This window comes from Zalophus californianus, chromosome 2 (assembly GCF_009762305.2).
Source record: "Zalophus californianus isolate mZalCal1 chromosome 2, mZalCal1.pri.v2, whole genome shotgun sequence".
Lineage (NCBI taxonomy): Eukaryota > Metazoa > Chordata > Mammalia > Carnivora > Otariidae > Zalophus > Zalophus californianus.
The window spans coordinates 39,924,798-39,948,385 of NC_045596.1; the positions used below are offsets into that span (position 1 = coordinate 39,924,798).

The following is a 23,588-nucleotide window of genomic DNA, read 5'->3' on the forward strand; positions in this document are numbered from 1 at the left end:
CTACTTTGGAAAAATATGTATTCAGATCTTCTGTCCATTTTTTAATCAGATGGGATTTTTTTGCTTGACTTGTATGAATTCTTTATATATTTTGGATATTAACCCCTTATCATATATATGATTTGCAAATATTTTCTCCCATTCAGTAGGTTGCCTTTTCATTTTGTTGATGGTTTCCTTTGAATGTGCCGAAGCTTTTTTAGTTTGATGTAGTCCCCTTTGTTTATTTTTGGTTTATTTTCCTTTACCTATGGTGTCATAATCAAAAAATCATCTCCAAGACTATATCAAGGATTACCACCTATGTTTTCTTCTGGGATTTTTATGGTTTCAGGTCTTATGCTCAAGTCCTTCACCCATTTTGAATTAATTTTTGTGTATGGTGTTAAGAAAGTGGTCTGATTTCATTCTGTTGCATGTGGCTGTCCAGTTTCCAAACGCCATTTATTAGAGAGACTGTCCTTTCCCCAGTGTGTACTGTTGGCTCCTTTTCATAAATTAACTGATCATATATGCACAGGTTTCTTTGGGGGCTCCTATTCTGCTCTATTAATCTATATGTCTGTTTTTATGCCTGTACCATACTGTTTTGATTACTATAGCTTTGTAACATAGTTTGGAATCAGGGAGTGTCATACCTCCAGCTTTGTTCTTCTTTCTCAAGATTGCTTTAGCTGTTTGGAGTCTTTTGTGTTTCCATACAAATTTTAGGATTGTTCCATTTCTGTGAAGAATGCCATTGGAATTTTGATTGGAATTGCACTGAATCTGTAAATCACTTTGGGCAGTATAGACATTTTAACAATATTAATTCCTCCAATTCAGGATCATGGAATATCTTTCCATTTATTTGTCTCTTCTTCAATTGCTTTCATTAATGTCTTGTAGTTTTCAGCAAACAGGTGAAATTGATTCCTAGGAATTTTATTCTTTTTGATGTAATTTATTTTTTTTAAAGATTTTATTTATTTTTTTGAGAGAGAGAATGAGAGATAGAGAGCACGAGGGAAGAGGGTCAGAGGGAGAAGCAGACTCCCTGGTGAGCAGGGAGCCTGATGTGGGACTCAATCCTGGGACTCCAGGATCATGACCTGAGCCAAAGGCAGTCACTTTACCAACTGAGCCACCCAGGTGCCCCTCTTTTTGATGTAATTTAAATGGGATTATTTTCTTAATGTCTCTGAGAGTTTTTTATTAGTGTATAGAAATGCAACAGATTTTTTTGTATTGATTTTGTGTCCTACAACTTTACTAAATTCATTTATTAGTTCTAACAGTTTTTTCATGAGTTCTTTTGTATATAATGTCATGTCATCTGCAAATAGTGATAGTCTTATTTCTTCCTTTCCAATCTGCATGTCTTTTATTTCTTTTTCTTGCCTAATAGTTCTGGCTAGGACTTCCAATACTATGTTGAGTAATACTGGTGAGAGTGGACATCCTTGCCTTGTTCCTGATATTAGATGAAAAGCTTTTAGCTTTTCACTACTGAGTATGATGTTAGCTGTGAGCTTGTCATATATGGCCTTTATTGTGTTGAGATATGTTCCCCCTATATTTGCTTTGTTGAGTTTTTTTTTAAGATTTTATTTATTTATTTGAGAGAGAGCATGAGCATGTGGAGGGGCAGAGGGAGAAGCAGACACCCCGCTGGGCAGGGAGCCCAATGTGGGGCTTGATCCCAGGACCCTGAGATCGTGACTTGAGCCGAAGGCAGACGCTTAACCAACTGAGCCACCCAGGCACCCCTGTTGAGAGTTTATATCATAAATGGAATTTGAATTTTCTCAAATTCTTTTTCTGCATCTATTGAGATGATTATATGATTTTTATCCATCATTTTGTTAATTTAGCATATCACATCGACTGACTTGCAGATGTTGAACCATCTTTGAATCCCTAGAATACATTCCACTTGATCACGGCATATAATACTTTTAACATATTGTTAAATTCAGTGCACTGATACTTTGTTGAGAATTTTTACATCTATGTTCATAAGGGATATTGCCCTGTAATTTTCTTTTCTTGTGACATTCTTTTTTTTTTTTAAGATTTTATTTATTTATTTGACAGAGAGAGAGAGCAAGCACAAACAAGGGGAACAGCAGGCAGGGGAGAAGCAGCCTCCCTGCCCAGCAAGGAGTCCGACACGGCTCGGTCCCAGGACCCTGGGATCATGACCTGAGCCGAAGGCAGCTGCTTAACCAACTAAGCCACCCAGGCGCCCTTTTCTTGTGACATTCTTGTCTGGTTTTAGATACCAGGGCAATGTGGCCTCATAAAATGAGTTTGGAAGAATTCCTTTCTCTTCTATTTCTTAGAAGAGTTTGAGAAGGGTTGGTATTAATTCTTCTTTGAATATTTGGTAGAATTCATCAGTAAAGCCAATTTGTCCTGGGCTTTTGTTTGTTGACAAGTTTTTGAGTACTGATTCAATCTCCTTCCTAGTAATTGGTCTGTTCAGATTTTCTATTTCATCATGACTCAGTCTTGGTAGGGGGTATGTTTCTAGGAATTTATTAATTTCTTCTAAGTTGTTCAGTTTGGTGGTATATAATGGTTCACAGTAGTTTCTTATGATCCTCTGTATTTCTGTGGTGTCAGTTATTAACAGCCTTTTTGTTTCTCATTTTGTTGATTTTATGTTTTCAAAGAATCAGCTCTTAACTTCACTGACCTTTTTTTTTTTTTTTTTTGCTTGTTTAGTCCCTATTTCCTTTACTTCTGCTCTAATCTTTGTTATTTCCTTCCTTCTTCTAACTTTGGGCTTCATTTGTTCTTTTTTTAGTTCCTTGAGGTATAAAGTTAGGCTGTTTATTTTAGACCTTTCTGACTTCTTGAGGTATGCATTTATCACTATGTATTCCCTTCTCAGAACTTTTTTGTTGCATTCCATAAATTTTGGTATGTTATATTTTTATTTTCATTTGCCTCAATGTATTTTTTTATTTCTCTTTTGATTTCTTCTTTGACCCATTGGTAGTTCAGTAGCATGTTGTTTAATCTCCTAATATTTGTGAATTTTCCAGTTTTCTTCACATAACTGATTACTACTTTCATACCACTGTGATCAGAAAAGATGCTTGAAATGATTTTAATTCTCTTAAATTTATTTAGACTTGTTTCTACCACATGATCTATCCCAGAAAAAAACTTCTCCAAGAAAATAACTTACATACTCATATGGAGTCCCCATTTTTGCAACTGCTGCCCAAAGGACACCTCCAGATAGCCTGGCTCTGGTGGCCAATGGGGCTTATGCTCATGGTCCAATAGGACTGTGTATATCTGCATACTTTTAAAAGCTGTTGTCTATGGGTCTGGCTTCCAATCATCCTAAATCTAAGTGCTGAGATCCTCTTCCCCTGTGGGATAGTGACAGGTCTTGGCATACCCTCAACTACTGGGAGCTATTAAAAATATCATAGGCTGCTTGGGCAAGCACAAACAAGATCTAGAGCAAGGTTGAATGACAAAGTTCATGTCCTACATGAGACCATTCCTTTAGACCTGGGAAAGGTGTGTGTTGCACCTACTGCATAGAAACCAAAACAGAGAGTCAAGAAAAATGAAGAAACAGAGGAATATGTTCCCAATTAAAGAACAAGATAAAAACTAAAAAAAAGCCTTACTAAAATAGAGGTAAGTAATTCACCTGATAAAGAATTCAAAGTAATGGTTATAAAGATGCCCATTGAACTGGGAGAAGAATGGATGAACCCAGTGAGAACTTCAACAAAGGAGATAAGAAATATACAAAAATATCAAGTGGAAGTCACAGAGCTGAAGAATACAATAACTGAACTGAGAAATACACTAGAGGGGTTCAACAGCAGACTAGATGAAGCAGAAGAAAACATCAGTGAACTCAAAACAAGGCAGTAGAAGTCACCCTATCAGAGCAGCCAAAAGAAAAAAAGAATTTAAATAAAGTGAAGACAGCTCAAGGGACTTATGGAACAATATCAAACAGACTAACATTCACATTATAGGGATCCCAGGAGGAGTGAGAGAGAAAGGGGCAGAATCTTATTTAAAGAAATAATGGGTGAAAACTCCCCTAATATGGGAAGTGAAACAGGTATCAAGAGCCAGGAAGACTAGAGTTCAATAAGATGAACCCAAAGAGACCCGAACCAAGATACATTCTAATTAAAATATCAAAAGTTAAAGACAAGGAAAGAATCTAAAAGCAGCAAGAAAAAAAAAATTTGTCACATACAAGGGAAGTCCAATGAGACTATCAGATTTTTCAGCAGAAACTTTACAGTCCATAAGAGAGTGGCACAATAAAATCAGAGAGCTGAAAGAAAAAAATGTCCAACCAAGAATATTCTACCCAACAAAGTTATTCAGAATTAAAGGAGAGATAGAGTTTTTCACATAAGAAAAGCCAAACAAGTTCATCACCACTAAACAGGCCTTACAAGAAGTGTGGGTTTTTTTTAACATTTAATTATTTCTTTGAGAGAAAGAGAGAGCAGGGGGAGGGGTAGAGGAAGAGGGAGAGAGAGAATCCCAAGCAGACTCCCCACTGAGTACGCACCCCACATGGGGCTTGATCCCAGGAACCTGATACCACGATCTGAGGTGAAATCAAGAGTCAGCTGCTCAACCGACTAAGCCACCCAGGTGCCCCATGGCTTTACAAGAAATGTTAAAGGTGGGCGCCTGGGTGGCTCAGTTGGTTAAGCGACTGCCTTCAGATCAGGTCATGATCCTGGAGTCCCAGGATCGAGTCCCACATCGGGCTCCCTGCTCGGCGGGGAGTCTGCTTCTCCCTCTGACCTCCCCTCTCCCATGCTCTCTCTCTCTCTCAGATAAATAAATAAAATCTTCAATAAAAAAAAATGTTAAAGGAACATCTTTGAACAGAAAAGAAAGGGTACTAATTAGGAACAAGAAAACATGAAAGAATAAATCTCACTGGAAAGGTAAATATACAGTAAACGTAGTGGGTTAATCACTTACAAATGTAGTATGAAGATTAAAAGAGTAGTAAAAATAACTATGATTACAATTATTAGTAATGGATACATAAGAGTAAAATGTGACATCAAAAACATAACGCATGGGAGAAGACTAAAAATGTAGAGTTTTAGAATGTGATCAAACTTAAGTTATCAATTTAAAATATATAAGTTGTTATATGTACATCTCATGATAATCACAATGCAAAAACCTATAGTAAATACAAAAAAGATAGAGACAAAGGAACATAAATATACCATTAAAGAAAATCATCAAAAGACAGAGAACAAGCGAAAAAAAAGGGAACAGAAAAGGAACTACAAAAACAGCCAGAAAACAATTAATAAAATGGCAATAAATACAGAGCTATCAATAATTACTTCAAATGTAAATGAACTAAATTCTCCAATCAAAAGACACTGAGTGGCTATAGGTATTAAAAAAAATAAAAATAAAAAACAAGACCTACATATATGCTGCCTATAAGAGAATTTTTTTTTTTCCTTTTGGTTCTTTTCAGTTTATTGCATGAAGGAGTTACACTAGTCCAAGTTAAAAGCAGATCCCAAATGGTTACATCACACAAGCTGTGAGGTTTTTAAACTTGTAACAAGAGACAGAAGGGAAATTCTACTCATTTCAAGGAAATCCTCACTTAAGCTTCAGTGAGCCAAAAGCACTTAAAACCATGAACCTCCAGCTGGTCGTCCTCAGCCAGTCCAATCTCTCTGAATTGGCATATGTTCTTGCACTGGTCACCCTGTAGCTGAAATACTTCTCCATACTCTGGATATTCAATTATAGTACCATTACAAACAAATTTCTTCTTAAACGCCTTCCTAGCTTCTTTTTATCATAATCATCAGCGATCCGTTGGACAGCAGTAAGGGTCTTCCTGCTGGTTCTCTGTTGATTCTTATATGGATATAATCCTCAGTGCCAGCAGAAAGCAGATCATCACCCTTACTTGCATCAGCAAATGGGTTGAAAAGAGTGGAGGTTCCTGATAACAGACATAAGATGCGATTCCTTTTCCTGGGTGGAAATGGCCTGCAGAAGGCAGTGGAGGGAGAAGGCAGGCACAGGGGAAGGAACATCAGGAAGCAAGGGGGCTTAAGCGGGGTACCGCTGAGTCCTCGGAAGTGGTTCAGTGACTGGGGCCAAGAGACTCATTCTAGATGTAAAGACACAAACAGACTGAAAGTGAAGGGATGGAAAAAGATGTTACATGCAAATGGAAACCAAAGGAATGTTAGGGTAGCTACACTTACTTCAGAAAAAAAATAGATTTTAAAACAAAGATTGTAATGAGAATCAAAGAATGGCATTACATAATAATAAAGGGGTCATTCCAACAAGAGGAATAACATTTATAAATATTCATGCACCCAACATAGGAGTACCTAAATATATAAAGCAAATATTAACAGACTTAAAGGTAAAAATATACAGAAATACAGTAATACTAGGGGTCTTTAATACCCCCGCTTGCATCAATGAATAGAGCATCCAGACAGAAAATCAATAAGCAAATATCAGCCTTAAATGACACGTTAGACCAGATGAACTTAACAGATTTTTTTTTTAATTTGTCAGAGAGAGAAAGAAAAAGAGAGAGAGAGAGAGAGCACAAGCAGGGGAAGCAGCCAGCAGAGGGAGAAGCAGGCTCCCAGACTCTAGGATGATGACCTGAGCCAAAGGCAGATGCTTAACCGACTCAGCCACCCAGGCATCCCGGACTTAACAGATATTTACAGAACATTCCATCCAGAAGCACCAGAATACACATTCTTCTCAATGTGCATACAGGACTTTCTCAAGGTTTCTGTTTGGGGTGAGGAAAAGCTTTGGAACTAGAGAGTGGTGATTATAGCACAACATGATCATTGCACTTACTGCCACTGAACTGTACAGTTTAAAATGGTTACAATGCGGGGCGCCTGGGTGGCTCAGTCGTTGGGCGTCTGCCTTCGGCTCAGGTCATGATCCCAGGGTCCTGGGATCGAGCCCCGCATCGGGCTTCCTGCTCAGCCGGAAGCCTGCTTCTCCCTCTCCCACTCCCCCTGCTTGTGTTCCCTCTCTCACTGTCTCTCTCTGTCAAATAAATAAATAAAATCTTTAATAAAATAAATAAAATAAAATAAAATGGTTACAGTGGAAGTTTTATCTGTATTTTACCACAATAAGCAAAAAAAAAGCATTAGGAGAATTAAAAAACAAGCCACAAAGTGCAAACAAGTATCTGCAAAGCATATATGAACAAGGAGTTTGATTCAGAACACATATATCTTTTTTTTAAGATTTTGTTTATTTATTTGACATAGAGAGACACAGTGAGAGAGGGAACACAAGCAGGGGGAGTGGGAGAGAGAGCAGGGAGCCCGATGTGGGGCTCAATCCCAGGACCCCAGGATCATGACCTGAGCCGAAGGCAGACCCTTAACCAACTGAGCCACCCAGGCGCCCCTATGTTATAGCTTTTAAAAATAAATAAGAAAGGGTAGAAAACCGAATTGAAAAAAGGAGGGGGACGCCTGGATGGTTCAGTCGGTTAAGGTCTGCCTTCAGCCCAGGTCATGATCCCAGGGTCCTGGGATCGAGTTCCACATCAGGCTCCTTGCTTGGCAGGGAGCCTGCTTCTCCCTCTGCCCACTCCCCCTGCTCCAGCTCTCAATTTCTCTCTGACAAATAAACAAATAAAATATTTTTTTTAAAAAAAGAAAGAAAAAAGGAGGAAAAATATCTAAATGGGCGCTTCAACAGGGAGTAAATGCCAATGGACACTGAAAATATGCAGACTTGCTCATCCTCTGTAGTAATCAAAGAAATGCAGGTTGAAAAAACAGTGAAACACCACTATCCACACACCAGAACATGGCTGCTCAGAGGCAGGGGTGAGGCTCAAGGCTGAGAACAGGGAAGTTCCAAAGTCTGAGCAGAAAGCAAGGAGGGGAGGGTCTCCTATTCCCCACAGCCAACAACCACTGCCAATATACGTGGACATTAATAACTACTTTAAGATCTAAGAATCACATGTGGCCATGAAAAAGATTCCCGTGAATTATTCGCATAAATCCAATTTCCTCCTTTTAAGGTAGAAACTGGGGCACTGACTGGATTAATGACCTCCCCAAGGTCAAACTGGCTAGCAGAGCCAAAACTAAACCTTGAAACTTCTCTCTGCCATTTCATGTTCCACTGTGCCCCCGTGTCTTGATGTGTAAAGGCCAAATTTTGTGACTGCCCACTTACAACCCACTAAAATCTTCCTATCACATTAAAAAAAAAAAAAAAAAAAAAACACAAAGTCTTTTCCATGGCCCACAAAGCCGTCCATGCGTGATCTTGCCCAGGTCTCCGGCCTCATCGCCCAAACATACGCCGCTCCACCCCTCCCCCCCTTCCATTTCGGCCCCTCGGCCTCTCTACTGTTCCTTGATAAGGAAGCACCTGCTGCCCCTCTTGAGACCTTGCATTCCTGGCTTCCCTCCCCCAAGGTTTCCAGAAGGCCTGCCTCTTTCTTCTTAAAATCTCCATTCCCCACCCCCACCACCCACCAAAAAAAAACCCCCAAAAACAAGCAGACAAACCAAAAAAACAAACAAGCATGCAAGGCCCCAACCTCTCCCATCCTGCTTTGCTTTTCATCAAGGTGGGAGATGTGTATTGGCTCATCTATATGCTGTCTGTCTTTCTCCTCTAAAATATAAGTCCATGAAAACAGGACATTTGCTTTATATACTTTTTTGTGTCCTCAGAGCCTAGAACAATATCTGCCACAAAATAGGCACTTAAAATATTTTTGTTAAATTAATTGATTCAAGCAAAAAGAATTTTTTTTTTTTTCCGGCTAGAAAAGTAGGGTAGAGGTGCCTAGGGAACTGCCAAGTCAAATGGCCTGGGTTTGAACCCTATTACCCCACCAGTTGGTAGTGATTATGAATTACAAATCTAGATTTCTCTGCTTTTAAATTTTATATTTCAGTCGATTCAGAAGGTTCACTCTTACTGGTTACGTACGTTCTTCTACCATCCCTCATGAATACTTCCCTCCAGCACACACAGTTTATAACTTTCTCAGCAAAGAAATATTTAACCCCACTCTTTTGTATATTCCTATTTTGAATTTAAAATGCTTTTATTTTTGTTAACTTTTTTAAAAATTGTTTTCTTCTGGGGTGCCTGGGTGGCTCAGTCGTTAAGCGTCTGCCTTCGGCTCAGGTCATGATCCCAGGGTCCTGGGATCGAGTCCCGCATCGGGCTCCCTGCTCCACGGGAAGCCTGCTTCTCCCTCTCCCACTCCCCCTGCTTGTGTTCCTTCTCTCGCTGTGTCTCTCTCTGTCAAATAAATAAAATCTTTTAAAAAAATAAATAAATAAAAATTGTTTTCTTCTCATGATTTGAATTAAATTTAACAGAAAACAACCCTTTTATAGCAAAGTTGGTAAGAGAAAGTTGCGTCTCTATGTCATATTTAGAAATAGCCTAGTATACTGGTTGGTTACACAATAGATTTGTGAAGATCAAGAGCATGATTATATATTAACAACATCTAATTAAAACAAACATACTATGAAAACCTATTCACAAGAGTAACTCTAACCGTAAAACACTTGGGAATTCGTTTAACATGAAAAGTATGGTACTTTTAAAAACAACTCTGAAAGTATTAAAGAGAAATGTAACAGAAATAGACATATATCACTTTGCTCTTGAAAGGACTTTTAAGAACATAAGCCAATTAGAAATGTGATTGTTTCAGAAGATCAAGCCCGTGGTAGACTCCTTTTGGGCCCTGGAGGAGGAAGTAAACCCCAGATGAGTAAAGACCCCGACTGTGCCATTCAAGACCCCAATGCCTGGCCTGGAGTCGATGCTCAATAAACACTCATTACATGAGTGAACTGATGAATCCAGCAATACACAGAAACAGGACTACCTGGGTATTCTCTATGTTCAATAATAAGTATGTGTTGAATGATGAATAAATGAATGAATGAACAAAAAGAAAGAAAGAAAGAAACGTGCTTGGTCCTTGGCTATTGTACAGCAGAGATGCCTGTATGTATCTCACCGGCAGAATTCATACATATTGTCAGATATTAGAACAAATCAAGTCTTCTGTGCTCCACAGAAACAGATTCAGGTTTTGAATGGCCTGCAGCTTACACACTTTAAGAAGACTTTTTTTTTTTTTTAAGTGCAAAATTAGGAACACAAAACCGCCAGGGTCGTTCCAGGAACCTGAGAAAGGGGTCTGGAATGAAGTCTCTAGTGCTTACTTTTCTTTCACTTCATAGTAGATCCACCTCTGGTGTATGAGAATGCCAGACTGAAGGAACAGCCCATTTCCCACAACCAGTACCCTGCCACGTGCCCCATGGACAAATGTCAGAGGAAAACATTCACAGCAGAGGCTCCCCAACAAGAGTTCTATCAGCACGGGCTCAGAGATGCCTGGAACGTGAAACTGCCCTACTCTGAGGTACACATTTCCGCCAGTTACCACAAGCCCAGAATGCAACTGACTGCAAGCAACAGAGATCGATTTAGAGAGTGGATCCCCTGCGATACTAGGAGAATGACACAGCTATGCTTATTGCAACAATGTCTAGATCTGGGAAAAGCCAGATGCAAGAGCAAAAACCCTGAAACACAAAAAAAGACAAAAGTGGGTGATCATGCAACATACCTCATGTGTGTAGCTATTACAGCAACCACTGGTGATCATATGGCACTTACTATATGCAAGGGGCTATTCTGACCACTTCACATACAGTGATCCATTCACTCCTCATCAAAACCTTTGAGGGAGGTACTACTTTCTCCCCAGTTTGAAAATGAGGAAAATGAGGCAGAGGTTAGGTAACTTGTCCAAGGTCATGCAGCTAAAAAGTAACACACTGAACCCAGGTAATCTGGTTCCAGAGTCCATAGTCTTAATCTCTCACGCTCGAATGCACAAAAATTCTATTAATTTGGAAATGGGCTGTAGACAATGACTGAAGTTCCATATAATTAAGAGGGAACAGAAAATTGCTGATAACTGATTCCAGAACCTTAGAAAACACTTTTTCATCCAGTGGATGTTGGTTTTGTTTCCTGCAGATATTTCAGTCACAACCTCTATCCTTAGAAAGTGATTAAATGTGACATCTGAAAATAAAGGAATGACCCTGTTTTAAAAAAAATCTGAATTATATATTGGATCTTTAGCATAAAGCTACTCCTCTTTTTCTAAGAAAATTCAAATCTCTACCATTTCTTTTGATGATGGACCATAATCAATCCTAGTCAGGGCTGAATTAACCTAAAAATCTACTTACTTTACTTTTGTAAAAAATGTTAAAAAACAAACTTAATAATATATTATAGAAGCTTTATAGGGTGTCCTTTTCAGCTGTGACACTGGTCTCTCCTGTTGGGATTGACTATGAACATGAATAAATTCATGCTGAATTGAATTACTTGTGAGTTTTTTCTGTGAAGAACAATGTCAAGTATTTCTTGAAATATTGAAATGAACTATTTTACCAAACCCACTTTAAAGTTCTTAAGAGTTACCATCTAAGTATAACCGTTTTCAACCTCTTTCATATAACCACTCCCAGAAATATTTCCTTCCCGCAGGTCTCTCTTCCACAAACTCAGATTTACTTGCACGGGTAGGACCACCTCCTAGGGGGGCAGTGAGGAAAAAAGAAACACAAACCAACGATGTCAAAAGAACTCCCTTTTCAAGGTCTGATACATAAAGCCAAAGCAGGGAAGGAGGAAGGAAACGATGTAGGTGGTCAGTGGAGTTATGTTTAAGGAAGTAGCCCTTTGCGGTCAGTAGCACAATGTGGTTTAACAGCACATTAGCCAGAAAGATAAGACATCTTGGTTCACCTAGTCAAATGGGATGTCAATTCAGAGAAGGCAACCTGACTTTGTCCCCCAGTTTCCTCACTTATAAAATAAATGGTGGATAAATGTGTTGGTTATTTACAGATACACTTGACGGAGATGCTACAGAGAACAGAGCATTGGAAGTACACATGCAAAACCCTTGTACTTTCATGAAATCTAAACTAAGTAAAATTGAAGAACAGAAGGAAACCTTGAAATCCTGTATGTGCAACCACGCCATTTACACGTGGAAATCCAAGGGGAAGTCAAGTTCAAGAGTCACAGGCGAGGAGGGCATACAACAGTGGAGCACAAGGGTGAGAACTCCAGCTCCACTGTAGAGTAGATGCAGCGTAAGGAAGTCTGTCATCGGGGCGCCTGGGTGGCTCAGTTGGTTAAGCGTCTGCCTTCGGCTCAGGTTATGATCCCAGGGTCCTGGGATCGAGTCCCACCTTCAGGCTCCCTGCTCCGCAGGAAGCCTGCTTCTCCCTCTCCCCCTGCTTGTGTTCCCTCTCACTGTGTCTTTCTCTGTCAAATAAATAAATAAAATCTTAAAAAAAAAAAGTCTGTCATCATGAACCCATAAAAGTAGAACTACAGTTTAACCAGACTGTAAGCTTAACAAAGCCAGAATCATGTATCTTTTAATTCCTCCATCTCTATCATACAATACATACTCAGTAAGTCTTTGTTGTACAAATATTGAATAAACTAAAACAAGAGATGGGAGTCCCACATAACAAATAAAAATGTATGGACTCGTGGCCTCTCTTCTGCCAGGAAATAAATAACATATTAATAAATATTTAATAAATCTATAATTTTTTATGATTTAGAAATTCTATAACTTATATAATTCTATATATAATTTATAAATATACAATTCTATATGTAATTTACATATTCCTCTAAAATGAGAAAAATTTCAGTTACAATCTCGTGAGCAGGGAATTATACCTATCCATGTTCCTTTTTTGCTGTGGCAAGTAAAATTCAGGAAAAGCTATACCTATGTGGTTACATGGAATAAAGATAGAATGGAAAAAAGTTTTCTCATACAACAGGATAATTGGGGCAAGGGGAATTCCTAGAATTCTATTTTTTACTAGAGATTTCATTTAAGTCTCTTACTTACTCATTAAATTTTATTAATAACTATATTTGGTGCAATTTTCCATTTTAGGTGTTTAGTAATGTGGAATCATGCAAGTATTACAGACAATTCTCTCTGATCACAAATTAAAAAGGTGAATGAGCTTTAGTAATAAGACTATAACAATGTTTTTAGTTATCTGAAGTAGCAATCAGCAAACTTCAATATTTTATCTCAGAAGTACAGTGTGTTCACAAAACCTAAAGGCCAATAATGGGAGGAGTTCTCCTAATAGTCAGAATCACCTGCTGAATAACACAGGTGTTTCTAAGCTCCCTTCTGCAGATAATTCTCCTCGTGCACCTGATCAGCATCAACCAATGGCTAAGACAGCATGTCCTAAACAACCCAGAAACAACTCGACGTGCAGTTTCACTTTCTCAGATTGCTGTATGATTTCTTCTGACAGTTCAGGCTCTAGTTGTTTCAAATAATATCCACATTTTAGTTTGGGGGGAGAGGATAACACTAATAAATATCAAATAAGAATGCAGTTTTGTTTCTAAACTTAAATAATGCATCTCCTTTAAGAAAAAAAAAAGAAACAAAATGGCATGAGAAGTAACTATCACAATGTCTCTAAAGATCTTTCTACTTCCCCAAAACAATAACTGACCACCACCATCATAATTATTGCCAACAAAAACTTTTTTGAGAGCCTAATAATGGGTGCAAGGCATTGTATGATATGTTTCAATTATGAGGCAACAAACTTTGCCCTCAAGGAGATAATTACGTAGTTCATGAGAAAAAAAAAGACTATAATCATAAAAATACAAATAAATTTAACAGTCATTTTAAAAGGTCAAGACACTTATAACTGATATGTGGAGGGAGGGGAGAAGTAGAGATAAACGGCAGGAAACCATTACATGCAACAAGAGCAAAGCTGCACAGGCCGAGAAGTGATAGTGTTTTTCAGCAAAGGGCCCAGTCACTAGATGGTGTCTATTCCGTGACTCACCATATTGTAACAGCTGTGTAAGTGCTCTCACCCACTTGAGCAACCCAAACACATCCTTCCCGGAATTAAGGCAGTACAGAGGCTAACTCAGGAACATTCAGATCTGAGTTTTAGCCCAGGTTTAGCAAGCAGCTTACTGACTGAACTCGAGCGATTGTCTCCTTACCCTCAGTTCCCACAAGTGAAAAACTTGGGGGTCATTCTTTATAATACCTTCAAGCTCTAAAATGGTGTAACTCTAAAAAAATAAAATAAAATATAATTAAATAATTCTTCTTTACTACTAACAAATTAATTATCCCCTTGTATGTATGGGCAATTGTCAGTTACAGAAATCTATATAGGTCCAGAACAGAACAGTTCCACAAACACACCAAATCCCCTTACACCCCCAGGGCCTTTGCACATGCTGCTCCCACTGTATGGAATGGGCACTCCCTGCCCAGCATTGCTCATACTCCAACCCTTGGCCAAGAGGAGGTCTCCAACCATTCCCCAACCTCCACCACCCCCTAAAATCTGTAGAATATACACTTTTGCCACCAAAGCTTCCTCCACATATATAATTTGGTCTCTTTAAGTGTCCCTCAGGAAAAGTGCTATCATACCTATCTTCACCAACAAACACTTCCAAGAAACTACTAATTACAGAAGTAGCTTCAAAGACTTCTGAGAATCTCCAACCCAGTAGGTCGCGATGCAACATAGAAAAATAAAACTCACATGTTACAAAAATCGTGATGTCAAACATAGTTCTTTTTTTCAAAAACTGCAACAAGTTTCACACATTTCCAATTAAGAGAAATTTCTTTCCAGATAGACAGGTGGGAAAACAAAAGTAAGGAGAAACACTGTTTATTTCAACAGCGATGCCATTTCCAAACATTCTGGGAACTGGTCTTTTCCTAACTGCCTTCGGTATCTATGGCACAGTCTTTTGAATATATTCAGTGGAAAAATTGCTAAATAAAACTTTGAGGGAAATTTGACTTTTTGATATCACTAAAAATTGCTGAGAGCGAAGTCTTTTTTTAAGATTTCTTTATTTTAAAGAGGGAGAGAGCGTGTATGGCCAGGGAGGGGCAGAAGGAGAGGGAGAGAGAGAATCTCCAGCAGACACTGCACTGAGCCGGCGTGGAGCCTGACCCTATGACCCTGAGATCATAACCTGAGCCGAAACCAAGAGTCAGACACTTAACCAACTGTGCCACCCAGGCACCCCGCTGAGAGCTAAGTCTACAAATAAAATAAACTGGTAATGCCATTTCTGACCAAAAATACTGATTTTCCTTATACTCTTTGTCTCATCATAATACCAATAATCAATAAATAAAAACAGCTATCACAGCCAGATCCAGGAGTGTTTTGCAAGATCTAAACTATTTTTATTATTTCTACTTTTAAGTAGCATGAGGACCACACCTTTGATTAAACTCCCTCTTCATTTACACTGAAGGTGGGAGGAGGGTACGGAAACAGGAATAAGCGCTTTTTACTCATCCCAGCAGACCAAGCTAAAATAGTTTCTTTGGCAGGAGGGGGATATTCAGCTCCTAATGATGACCATGAGAATGAGAAGAAGGAGAACAGACTATAATGGTTTTTAAATCTGACTTCATGTTTGTGGACATTCACACACAATCACCGAATATTCATAAGATAGTTGGCATTTTATAGTATGTAACAAAAAATAGCATCTCTTCTATACATTTCTCCTCCTTGCACCATGGACATTTAAAAACTTTATGTCTTGACCAACCAAATGCAATACATAACCCAGGATGAGATCCCAGACTTGGCAAGGGGAGGAGGTTGAGAAATAGCTATGAATTCATCAGTGGCATAATGAACGAAATTTGACCACGGACTCTGGATTCCGTAATAGTGTTGTATCAGCGTTAACGGTCCCAACATTGATCATCACACTGTGGTTATAGAAAAGAATGGCCTTGTTCCTAGACAATACACAAAGACCTTTTTAGTGGTAAAAGGAGCAACGTCTACAACTTTCTCTCAAATAGTTCAGAAAACAACATGCAATTGAAGAGAAAGACAGAGACCAAGAGAATGACAGAGCAAAGGGGGCAGCTAGAGAAAATTTGTGAATCTGAGTAAAGGTTACTTGAGAATTCCTTGTACTATTCTTCCAACTTTTCTGTAAGTTGAAACTATGGCAAAATAAAGTTAGCCAGAAAATTTTAGGAATGGTATTCTCCCCCTCTTCTGTCTTAAATAGGCTTGCACTTCCTAGAGAAAAAAAAATAGTGAATATTATTATATGGAAATAGATTAATTTGGCAAATTAAGGAGGTAAATCAGATCCTAGGACTTCAGACCTGCATCTTGGCCCTTTAACGTAATTCACGATGAGGAAATTCAGATCCAGGACAGAAGGATAAGAAAAACAGATATGAGTGAAGAAGTGGAGAGAAGACACACAATAAAGGAAACTGAGACACAAGACAAGGAACTGATACAACCTAATTTCAGAAACAAGGAAACTCAATAGCCAATAAGAAAATGAGTTTTCATTGGATAATATAGTTGAGAATTTTCAAAGCCAAAAAAAAAACCCACACCCTAGTACACTAACCACTATTCTATCTGTGGAGTATTTAGAGCCATTCCACTTTTTACAAGATGGTGAACTACCTGGTAACCTCTAAAGTCTGATGCAAATGCTTCCAATTGACCTATTTTTTCTACTCCACACCCACTCCCCAGAATCCAAAGAAGTGCTGGAAGTTATACATGTTCAGATAGTGATTAGAAAGACCCTGTAAAGCTATGCTTCCCACTGGGAGGTCTACCTAATCTAAAGATAAATAACTAAAAGACAAACATCACATCATCTCAGAACCTTAATGGGCTCTTATCCCTTTATCACTAAGAGTCTCCAGGTTCCCAGGGTTGGTCAAGAGAACAACCCTATATGACCCAAAAGACAGAAACGTGGGAGGCTGACCAGGATATTCAAGAAACATGCGTCATTATACTTATAACTGATTGCCTCCACCATCCTGACAGTTAACCTGGGTAAAGGATTAAAATTCCAAGCATCTCATTACAAAGGATGTTTGAATAAAACAAGGAAGCACCTATGGCATTATAGGAGAAGCTCAGATCCGGACTCTTCTACATAGGAGGCAGTATAACAACGTTTGTGGTTGTCCATGATGTACATTTAAGATAAACCTTTCCTGCCTGCTTCTAAAGGTTGAAGCTTGTCCATCCTTCTTTGATCCATCCAGCCAGTACTGAGTACTCAGCTCTGCACTAGACCCTCAGAAATACAAAAATGGAAAAGATATGAGCCCTGGCATCAAAGAGCTTAAAGTGCAATGGGGGACACAGATATGTAAATAAAGGCAGGTTAACCAAGCCAATAACAAAAGCATGTATAGGGCACAGGGGGCTGAGGTGGGGTAGGGATTCTACCTTTGGTGGGAGGATACAGGAAAAGCCTCAGGGAAGGTAGGCACTGAGGTGAGTCAGAAAAGATGAATATTGGGCACCTGGATGGCTCAGTCAGTTAAGCGTCTGCCTTCAGCTCAGGTCATGATCCCAGAGTCCTGGGATAGTCTCACATTGGGCTCCCTGCTCAGCAGGAAGCTTGCTTCTCCCTCTCCCTCTGCCTGCCACCCCCTGCTTGTGTTCTCTCTCCTCTCTCTCTCAAAAATAAATAAATAAAATCTTAAAAAAAAAAAAAAGAAAAGAAAAATTGAGTATTTGCTAGGCACTCAACACATTTTTGATGTATAAAATATAGTGGGAAGGACAGATGGATCCTCACAGGCTGGTAGAGGAATATATCACTCCAAGTAGACTGAACAATATTAAGAAAGGCACAATATGAAAGACTGACTGTACATAGAAGACACAGCAGGAGGTGGAGGAAGCAAAGAGGGAAGAGAAGGAAAAATGGTATCAAGTAACTTGTATTCCAAGCTAAGGAGTTTTTACTTGATCCTAGAGAAGATACAAAGCTACAGGTTTTGAATATCCTCATTATGGCTGCATAAATAAAATATTAAGGTCCAAGAGTAGAATCAAATAGGAAAGTAATCCATCAAGAGAATGGAGTTAGGAACCACAATAAGGTTGTAACTAAAGGAAGGAGAATTCAAGGCATTAGGTAAAAGATTGGATGTGTGCTGGGTTAAAATAGAAATGACAAAGGAGGAGTTAAGAGTGTCAAGAGATATATGGGTTGGAGAATATTGTTTTATAAAGTCCAATTAAATTATGGCAGAACCAGGACAAAAATCCTGCCTAGTGCTAATTTTCTTCTGCCAAAAAGAAATTTTTTTTAAAAATCATAACTGAGGGATGCCTGGGTGACTCAGTCAGTTAAAGCATCTGCCTTCGGCTCAGGTCATGATCCCAGGGTTCTGGGATCGAGTCCCCGCATCAGGCTCCCTGCTCAGCAGGGAGCCTGCTTCTCCCTCTGCCTGCCACTCCCCCTGCTTGTGCATGCATACTCTCTCTCTCTCTCTCTCTCTCTCTGACAAATAAAAATAAAAATCTTAACTGAAAGAAGTAAATAAAAAATATTCTCAGGTGCCTGGGTGATTAAGCATCTGACTCTTGATTTCAGCCCACGTCATGATCTCAGGGTCGTAAGATCAAGCCCCACATCAGGCTCCGCACTCAGCACAGAGTCTGATTGAGACTCTCTCTCTCTCTCTGCCCCTCCCCCCACTCATAATAAATAAATAAATAAAATCTTAAAAAAATATTCTCAAAAGCTTTAAAATAAAGCTTTATCTGTGTTGCAGAGAAATCTAATAGATTTTTTTTTCTAATTTTCTGGAGTATCAAGGTTGTTCCAAAGATAGGTTTCAAAGAAATAGCACTGCAATTCACTAATGAATGATTTTGTACAAGTTTTTAAACTTTCTAAGGCTTGTGTCACTCATTTTTTAAGTGGGGGCACTAATAAGATGTTTGTTTTGAAGAATATAGGAAATAATGTACATAAAGTACTTAGCACAGTGCCTGGCCTATATGTGATACTCAATAATTTGTGTCACTATTACTACTAAAGTGCAGACAATGGTCCTAAGAGACTGCTACCTGAGAAAGCCCTGCTTACTAGGCTGACCCTTTTTTTTTTTTTTGAAAGAAAGAATGAGAGAGAGAGAGAGAGAGCATGAGAGGGGGTTGGGTCAGAGGGAGAAGCAGACTCTCTGCCGAGCAGGGAGCCCGATGCGGGACTCCATCCCGGGACTTCAGGATCATGACCTGAGCCGAAGGCAGACGCTTAACCAACTGAGCCTCCCAGGCGCCCTAGGCTGACCCTTGACTGGCATCTGGGAACTTGGACTTTGAGGGGGTCCTACTATTCCTAGCACTGATAAAAAGAGCTCATTGTGCCTAAGCTGTTTGTACAAACAATATGGTTTATGCTGAACACCTATTTTCCTTCTGGAGTCTGGAATTTTGGTACATGATTGAGAGAAGGTGCCTATGTGACCAGCCTCCAACAAAAACCTTGGGTGCTGAGCCTCTAATGTGCTTCCCTGGTAGACAACATTTCATAATTGTCACAACTGAATGCTAGAAGAATTTTGCACACCTTTTGAAGATTCCACTGAAAAAAGGCTCTTGCAAGCTTGTACAACGTTTCCTATAGAAATCTGCCCATGTGCCTTTTCCCTTTGCCAGTTTAGTTCTGTCTCCTTCCACAGTCACAAATCATAGCCATAAAGACAACTATAAGCCAAGTACTCTGAATTCTCCTAGTGAATTACCAAACTTGGGGACAGCCTTGAGGATCAAAACCAGTCTCCCTACTCCTCAACTTTATAAACTATTCGCCAGTTTCCATACTGGAGCAGTATTACAGACAACAAATGAAGCAAATTAGTAGTACCAAAGTCCAATTATAAAAAGTTCCTGGGGTGCCCGGGTGGCTCTCTTGGTTAAGTGTCTGCCTTCGGCTCAGGTCATGATCCCAGGGTCCTGGCCCAGGATCCCAGGAGCCTGCTTCTCCCTCCCCCTCCGCCTGCTTGTGCTCTCTTTCTGTCTTTGTCAAATAAATACAATCTTCAAAAAAAAATAAAATAAAATAAAAAATAAATTTAAAAGTTCGTGGTTTCTTAGCTAATAACTGTAGATTTACATACTACTTGAATTTTTTTATTCCAAATCTCACCATCTAGAAATCTCTCCATTCCTTGTTTCCTCACCATTATTTAATAGACCTTTTTCCTGATTAAGCTCCAGCCCGGCTCTTCCCTGAATTCCATCTCAATTCCACACGGAGCTCTGCCTGGCATGGCAGGGGGTCTAACCCACGTGTCATTTAGTTCCCCGACCAGAGAACAAGATCACTTACCAACCACCCCCCCCACTCCAGGTCCTATGTTCTGTTTATTATTCTGAGTAAGATCAAACGACATCAATGCCAAGAAGATCTCGTATCAGTTCATTAGAATATGCAGAAACATGAGCTAATTGAGGGCAGTAAGAGCAAGGAGGACAAACAAAAGAATGGCCCACAGCAGAAACTGAAACACAACTTTGCCAATACCAGACTTGGAAGAAAGAGCTTGACTGAATTTCTCATCGTCTAAAACAGAATTCCTTGGCATACTTTAAAAAAGCACAATAAACTGTATTTAATAGGAAGAAACGCTTGTTGCCATCATGTTGAAGGAGCTGGGGTTCAGAGAACCAGAGAAGGATGGATGTCTGAGTCACATTATGATTAACTGAGAGTTTTAATAAAGCATTAATGGCACTTAATTGCCATGAAGACACTAGGAATCATAGTGACTAGATAAATCAATAGCCTACCCACTGTTTTTCTTTTAAAAACAGAACTATGAACAACTAAAATAAATATCTCTAGGCTATTTATCCTAACCCCTGAGTGCTCCCCATGGTTTTTCTAATCCACATCAAGTCTTACATTTTTAACAAAATAATTATATTTCAAATACCTATTGATTCTTATGAGTTACCCACATCACAGCTCTTTTTGAATCAGAGCCTCTAGAGCTGGGGAGATGGAAACTGTAATGTTCGTCCATGGAAAACAGAGAACGGAACATACTAACTCAAACAGGGAGGAAACATGACAATGGGGTGCTCCTGGGCTTACCTAGAACCGGACAGAGTGTTGTCAGGCAGGAACTCAGCCCAGTATGGTCAGACTTTTATTTTTACAAAAATTTAGATTCTTATCTTAAAATTCCTAACTTTTTACTATGGACAACGATTTATTTTTAACTGTGAGAGGCAAACAAATCTGCCACCACGTTTCAAGCTGGAAGTCCTAAATATATTAGTGAATGTCTGTACCTAAGAGAAAGAATCCAGGAGGGATCATCGCAGGAGCGGGAGTGAACGCAGGATGAGGCTCACCGGGCCAAGGAGCAGCCGGAAAGGAGGTGGACCCTGATGCTAAGTGTCAGAAGCTGGGTATGTCTGTGCTGTGACAGCTTCCTCCTTCTGTCCCCTGTGGTTCTCATAGTGACTGAGGCTGCTCCCAGGCAAGACAGTGGGCCAGGTTCTAAAGTAAAAAGGGGTCCCACTGTTCTCTTTATTCCACTTAATCTAAAACAAGTAGGGCACTTTAAACCTTGTATTTACTATCTTCCAAGTGACCTAACAATTGCAACATTTTTCAATTGTATCAGTCCATATTTCTAAGTAGATAATACAGGTTTCTGAGGCTTTTTTTGGTTAAGAAACTACCACGTTTTACCACTTTCATAGTTATATTTCTATTCTTTTCTTAGACTTACTACATTTAATTCAAATATAATAATTACCATACAGCAAAAATGTATTGTTTTCCCTTAAAATCTATTTTAGATTTTAAAATAATTCATATTTCTGGTCTTACCTAAAACCCTTTTGGAACTCTGAATTTTTCAGATTTAATAAATGAAATATAGTACATATACCATATATATATATATATATATACACACACACACACACACACACACACACACACACACACACACACTCCCAGCAGGGACCAGGACAGCCCCACATAAACACATTAATATTTCTGCACACACACACATGCCCCCTGTAAAAAAAAGTCACAGTGACTAGGGTAAATTAAGACCAAAAACAGCTTCATCTCAGCCCAAGTTTTACAACTAAAAGAGTTTTTCCAGTTTGGGTCTTCAGCATTTCAGGGATTTAGGAAGGTGGATAAAGGACTTTAGTCCTAGATTACATGAACCTGCAGAATTCTGTAAGTCAAAGTGACAAGCCACAACAGAAATTAACAGAATTAAGGACAACCAGAAAGAATCAATGATGCCATTCTCTCTGAATTGGGGGGAACAAAAACACAGAGAAATCAGTGGGAGTAAAAAAAACAAAAACAAGACAACCAACCAAAAAAAGTAAATCAATTTCTGAGGATGGCACTCTAGGTAAAAAAGCAGAATTAAATAAAACCAAACAATAAGATCACCAAAAATCCCACTGTAACCAACTAGACAATAGCATGTGGTCAACAAGGGGCAACACACTCTCCAGTCATTCCCTGGAATCTGAGAATATTTCTAGTAGGGAGGAGCATGGCTGGACCTGCAGGACGAGATGCTGCATTCCCAAGATGTCAGGAGGAAACAAGGTTGGCCAGAGGCAACTCTACATTCACATGTCTCATCCAGTGGAAAAACCAGAGGCTAAAACCACTGAAAAGCCAGAAGCTGGCTGACAACATTCCCTCACTATGCCACATGCTCACTGACGAGGTTGTTAGAAGCCACTACTCCCTGCCCCCCATAAAAGGCACTCTGCAGTAGCTGCTTATCACAAGAAATGTTGAACAGTTCTGCTTTAGGTCAACATCAGTAATGTGCTGGATCCACCAAATCACTAACCAGTTTTAAATAACTTCCACATAATGATGAAGAACTATCCATATAAAGCAATGGACACAGACACAGTGTATATGAACAGATTAATTCAATAGGCTGATATAAAATGTATACTCATATACTACACCATAATCAGGAGACTTGTGAATAATTTCTCACAATATTCTAAGCTTTATTGCTCAGATCCAAATGATAACAAATTATTACCTTAACTTCATTTGCCTCAGGTTTATTCCATAAGATCTGAGGGGGGGTGCAGAGGGGGAACAATATTATAAAATATTATCAACATAGAAAGCGGCAAATTTTTATTGTCTCCTACCTCTGCTCGACCCTCATAGTAGGTTAACACGGACTTTGTTAGCACAAAAAGTCTCTCTTTGTAGTTTAACGGTGATGTCTTCTTTTTCTGCTGTGACCTTTTAATAAGAATCTCTTCTAGAATAGTGTTAAAATTCATCTCGGTCTTCTGATCACTCTGTCTCCTGCCATTGAAGATCCTAGTATTCTAAAGTGAGAAAAAAAAACAGTTGAAATAAAATGTGACATCTTAATTTTCCAAAGATGTTCTCATTCCAAATTACCAAAATAGAGTTTACCCTCTCCACAGCTGGAGCTAGTGAGTATTAGTCTATGCACCTGGACTGAAACTGCCCAGGGCACAAAAGCTCAACCTCTCTTCATCCCCAGCTCATCCTGTTCCTCCAGGACCCAGCATTTCACAAGAAAATCTAATCAAGTTTTGCCATGA

The 23,588-nt window shown here is 39.1% G+C and overlaps 1 protein-coding gene and 1 pseudogene across 4 annotated transcripts in view; both read right to left on the reverse strand.

Moving 5' to 3' along the window:
* The window catches only part of TEC (tec protein tyrosine kinase), a 142,711-nt gene that overhangs the window by 64,252 nt on the left and 54,871 nt on the right, over positions 1–23,588 (reverse strand). For 3 of the 4 annotated variants that reach the window (XM_027599876.2, XM_027599879.1, XM_027599875.1), the window contains one exon: positions 23,160–23,345. In XM_027599876.2, the coding sequence (XP_027455677.1) occupies positions 23,160–23,345 (186 nt within the window). Of the gene's footprint in view, positions 1–23,159; positions 23,346–23,588 lie in introns of those variants that run through there. The other variant, XM_027599877.2, reaches the window with a different exon arrangement.
* LOC113925249 lies at positions 5,571–5,991 on the reverse strand (annotated as a pseudogene).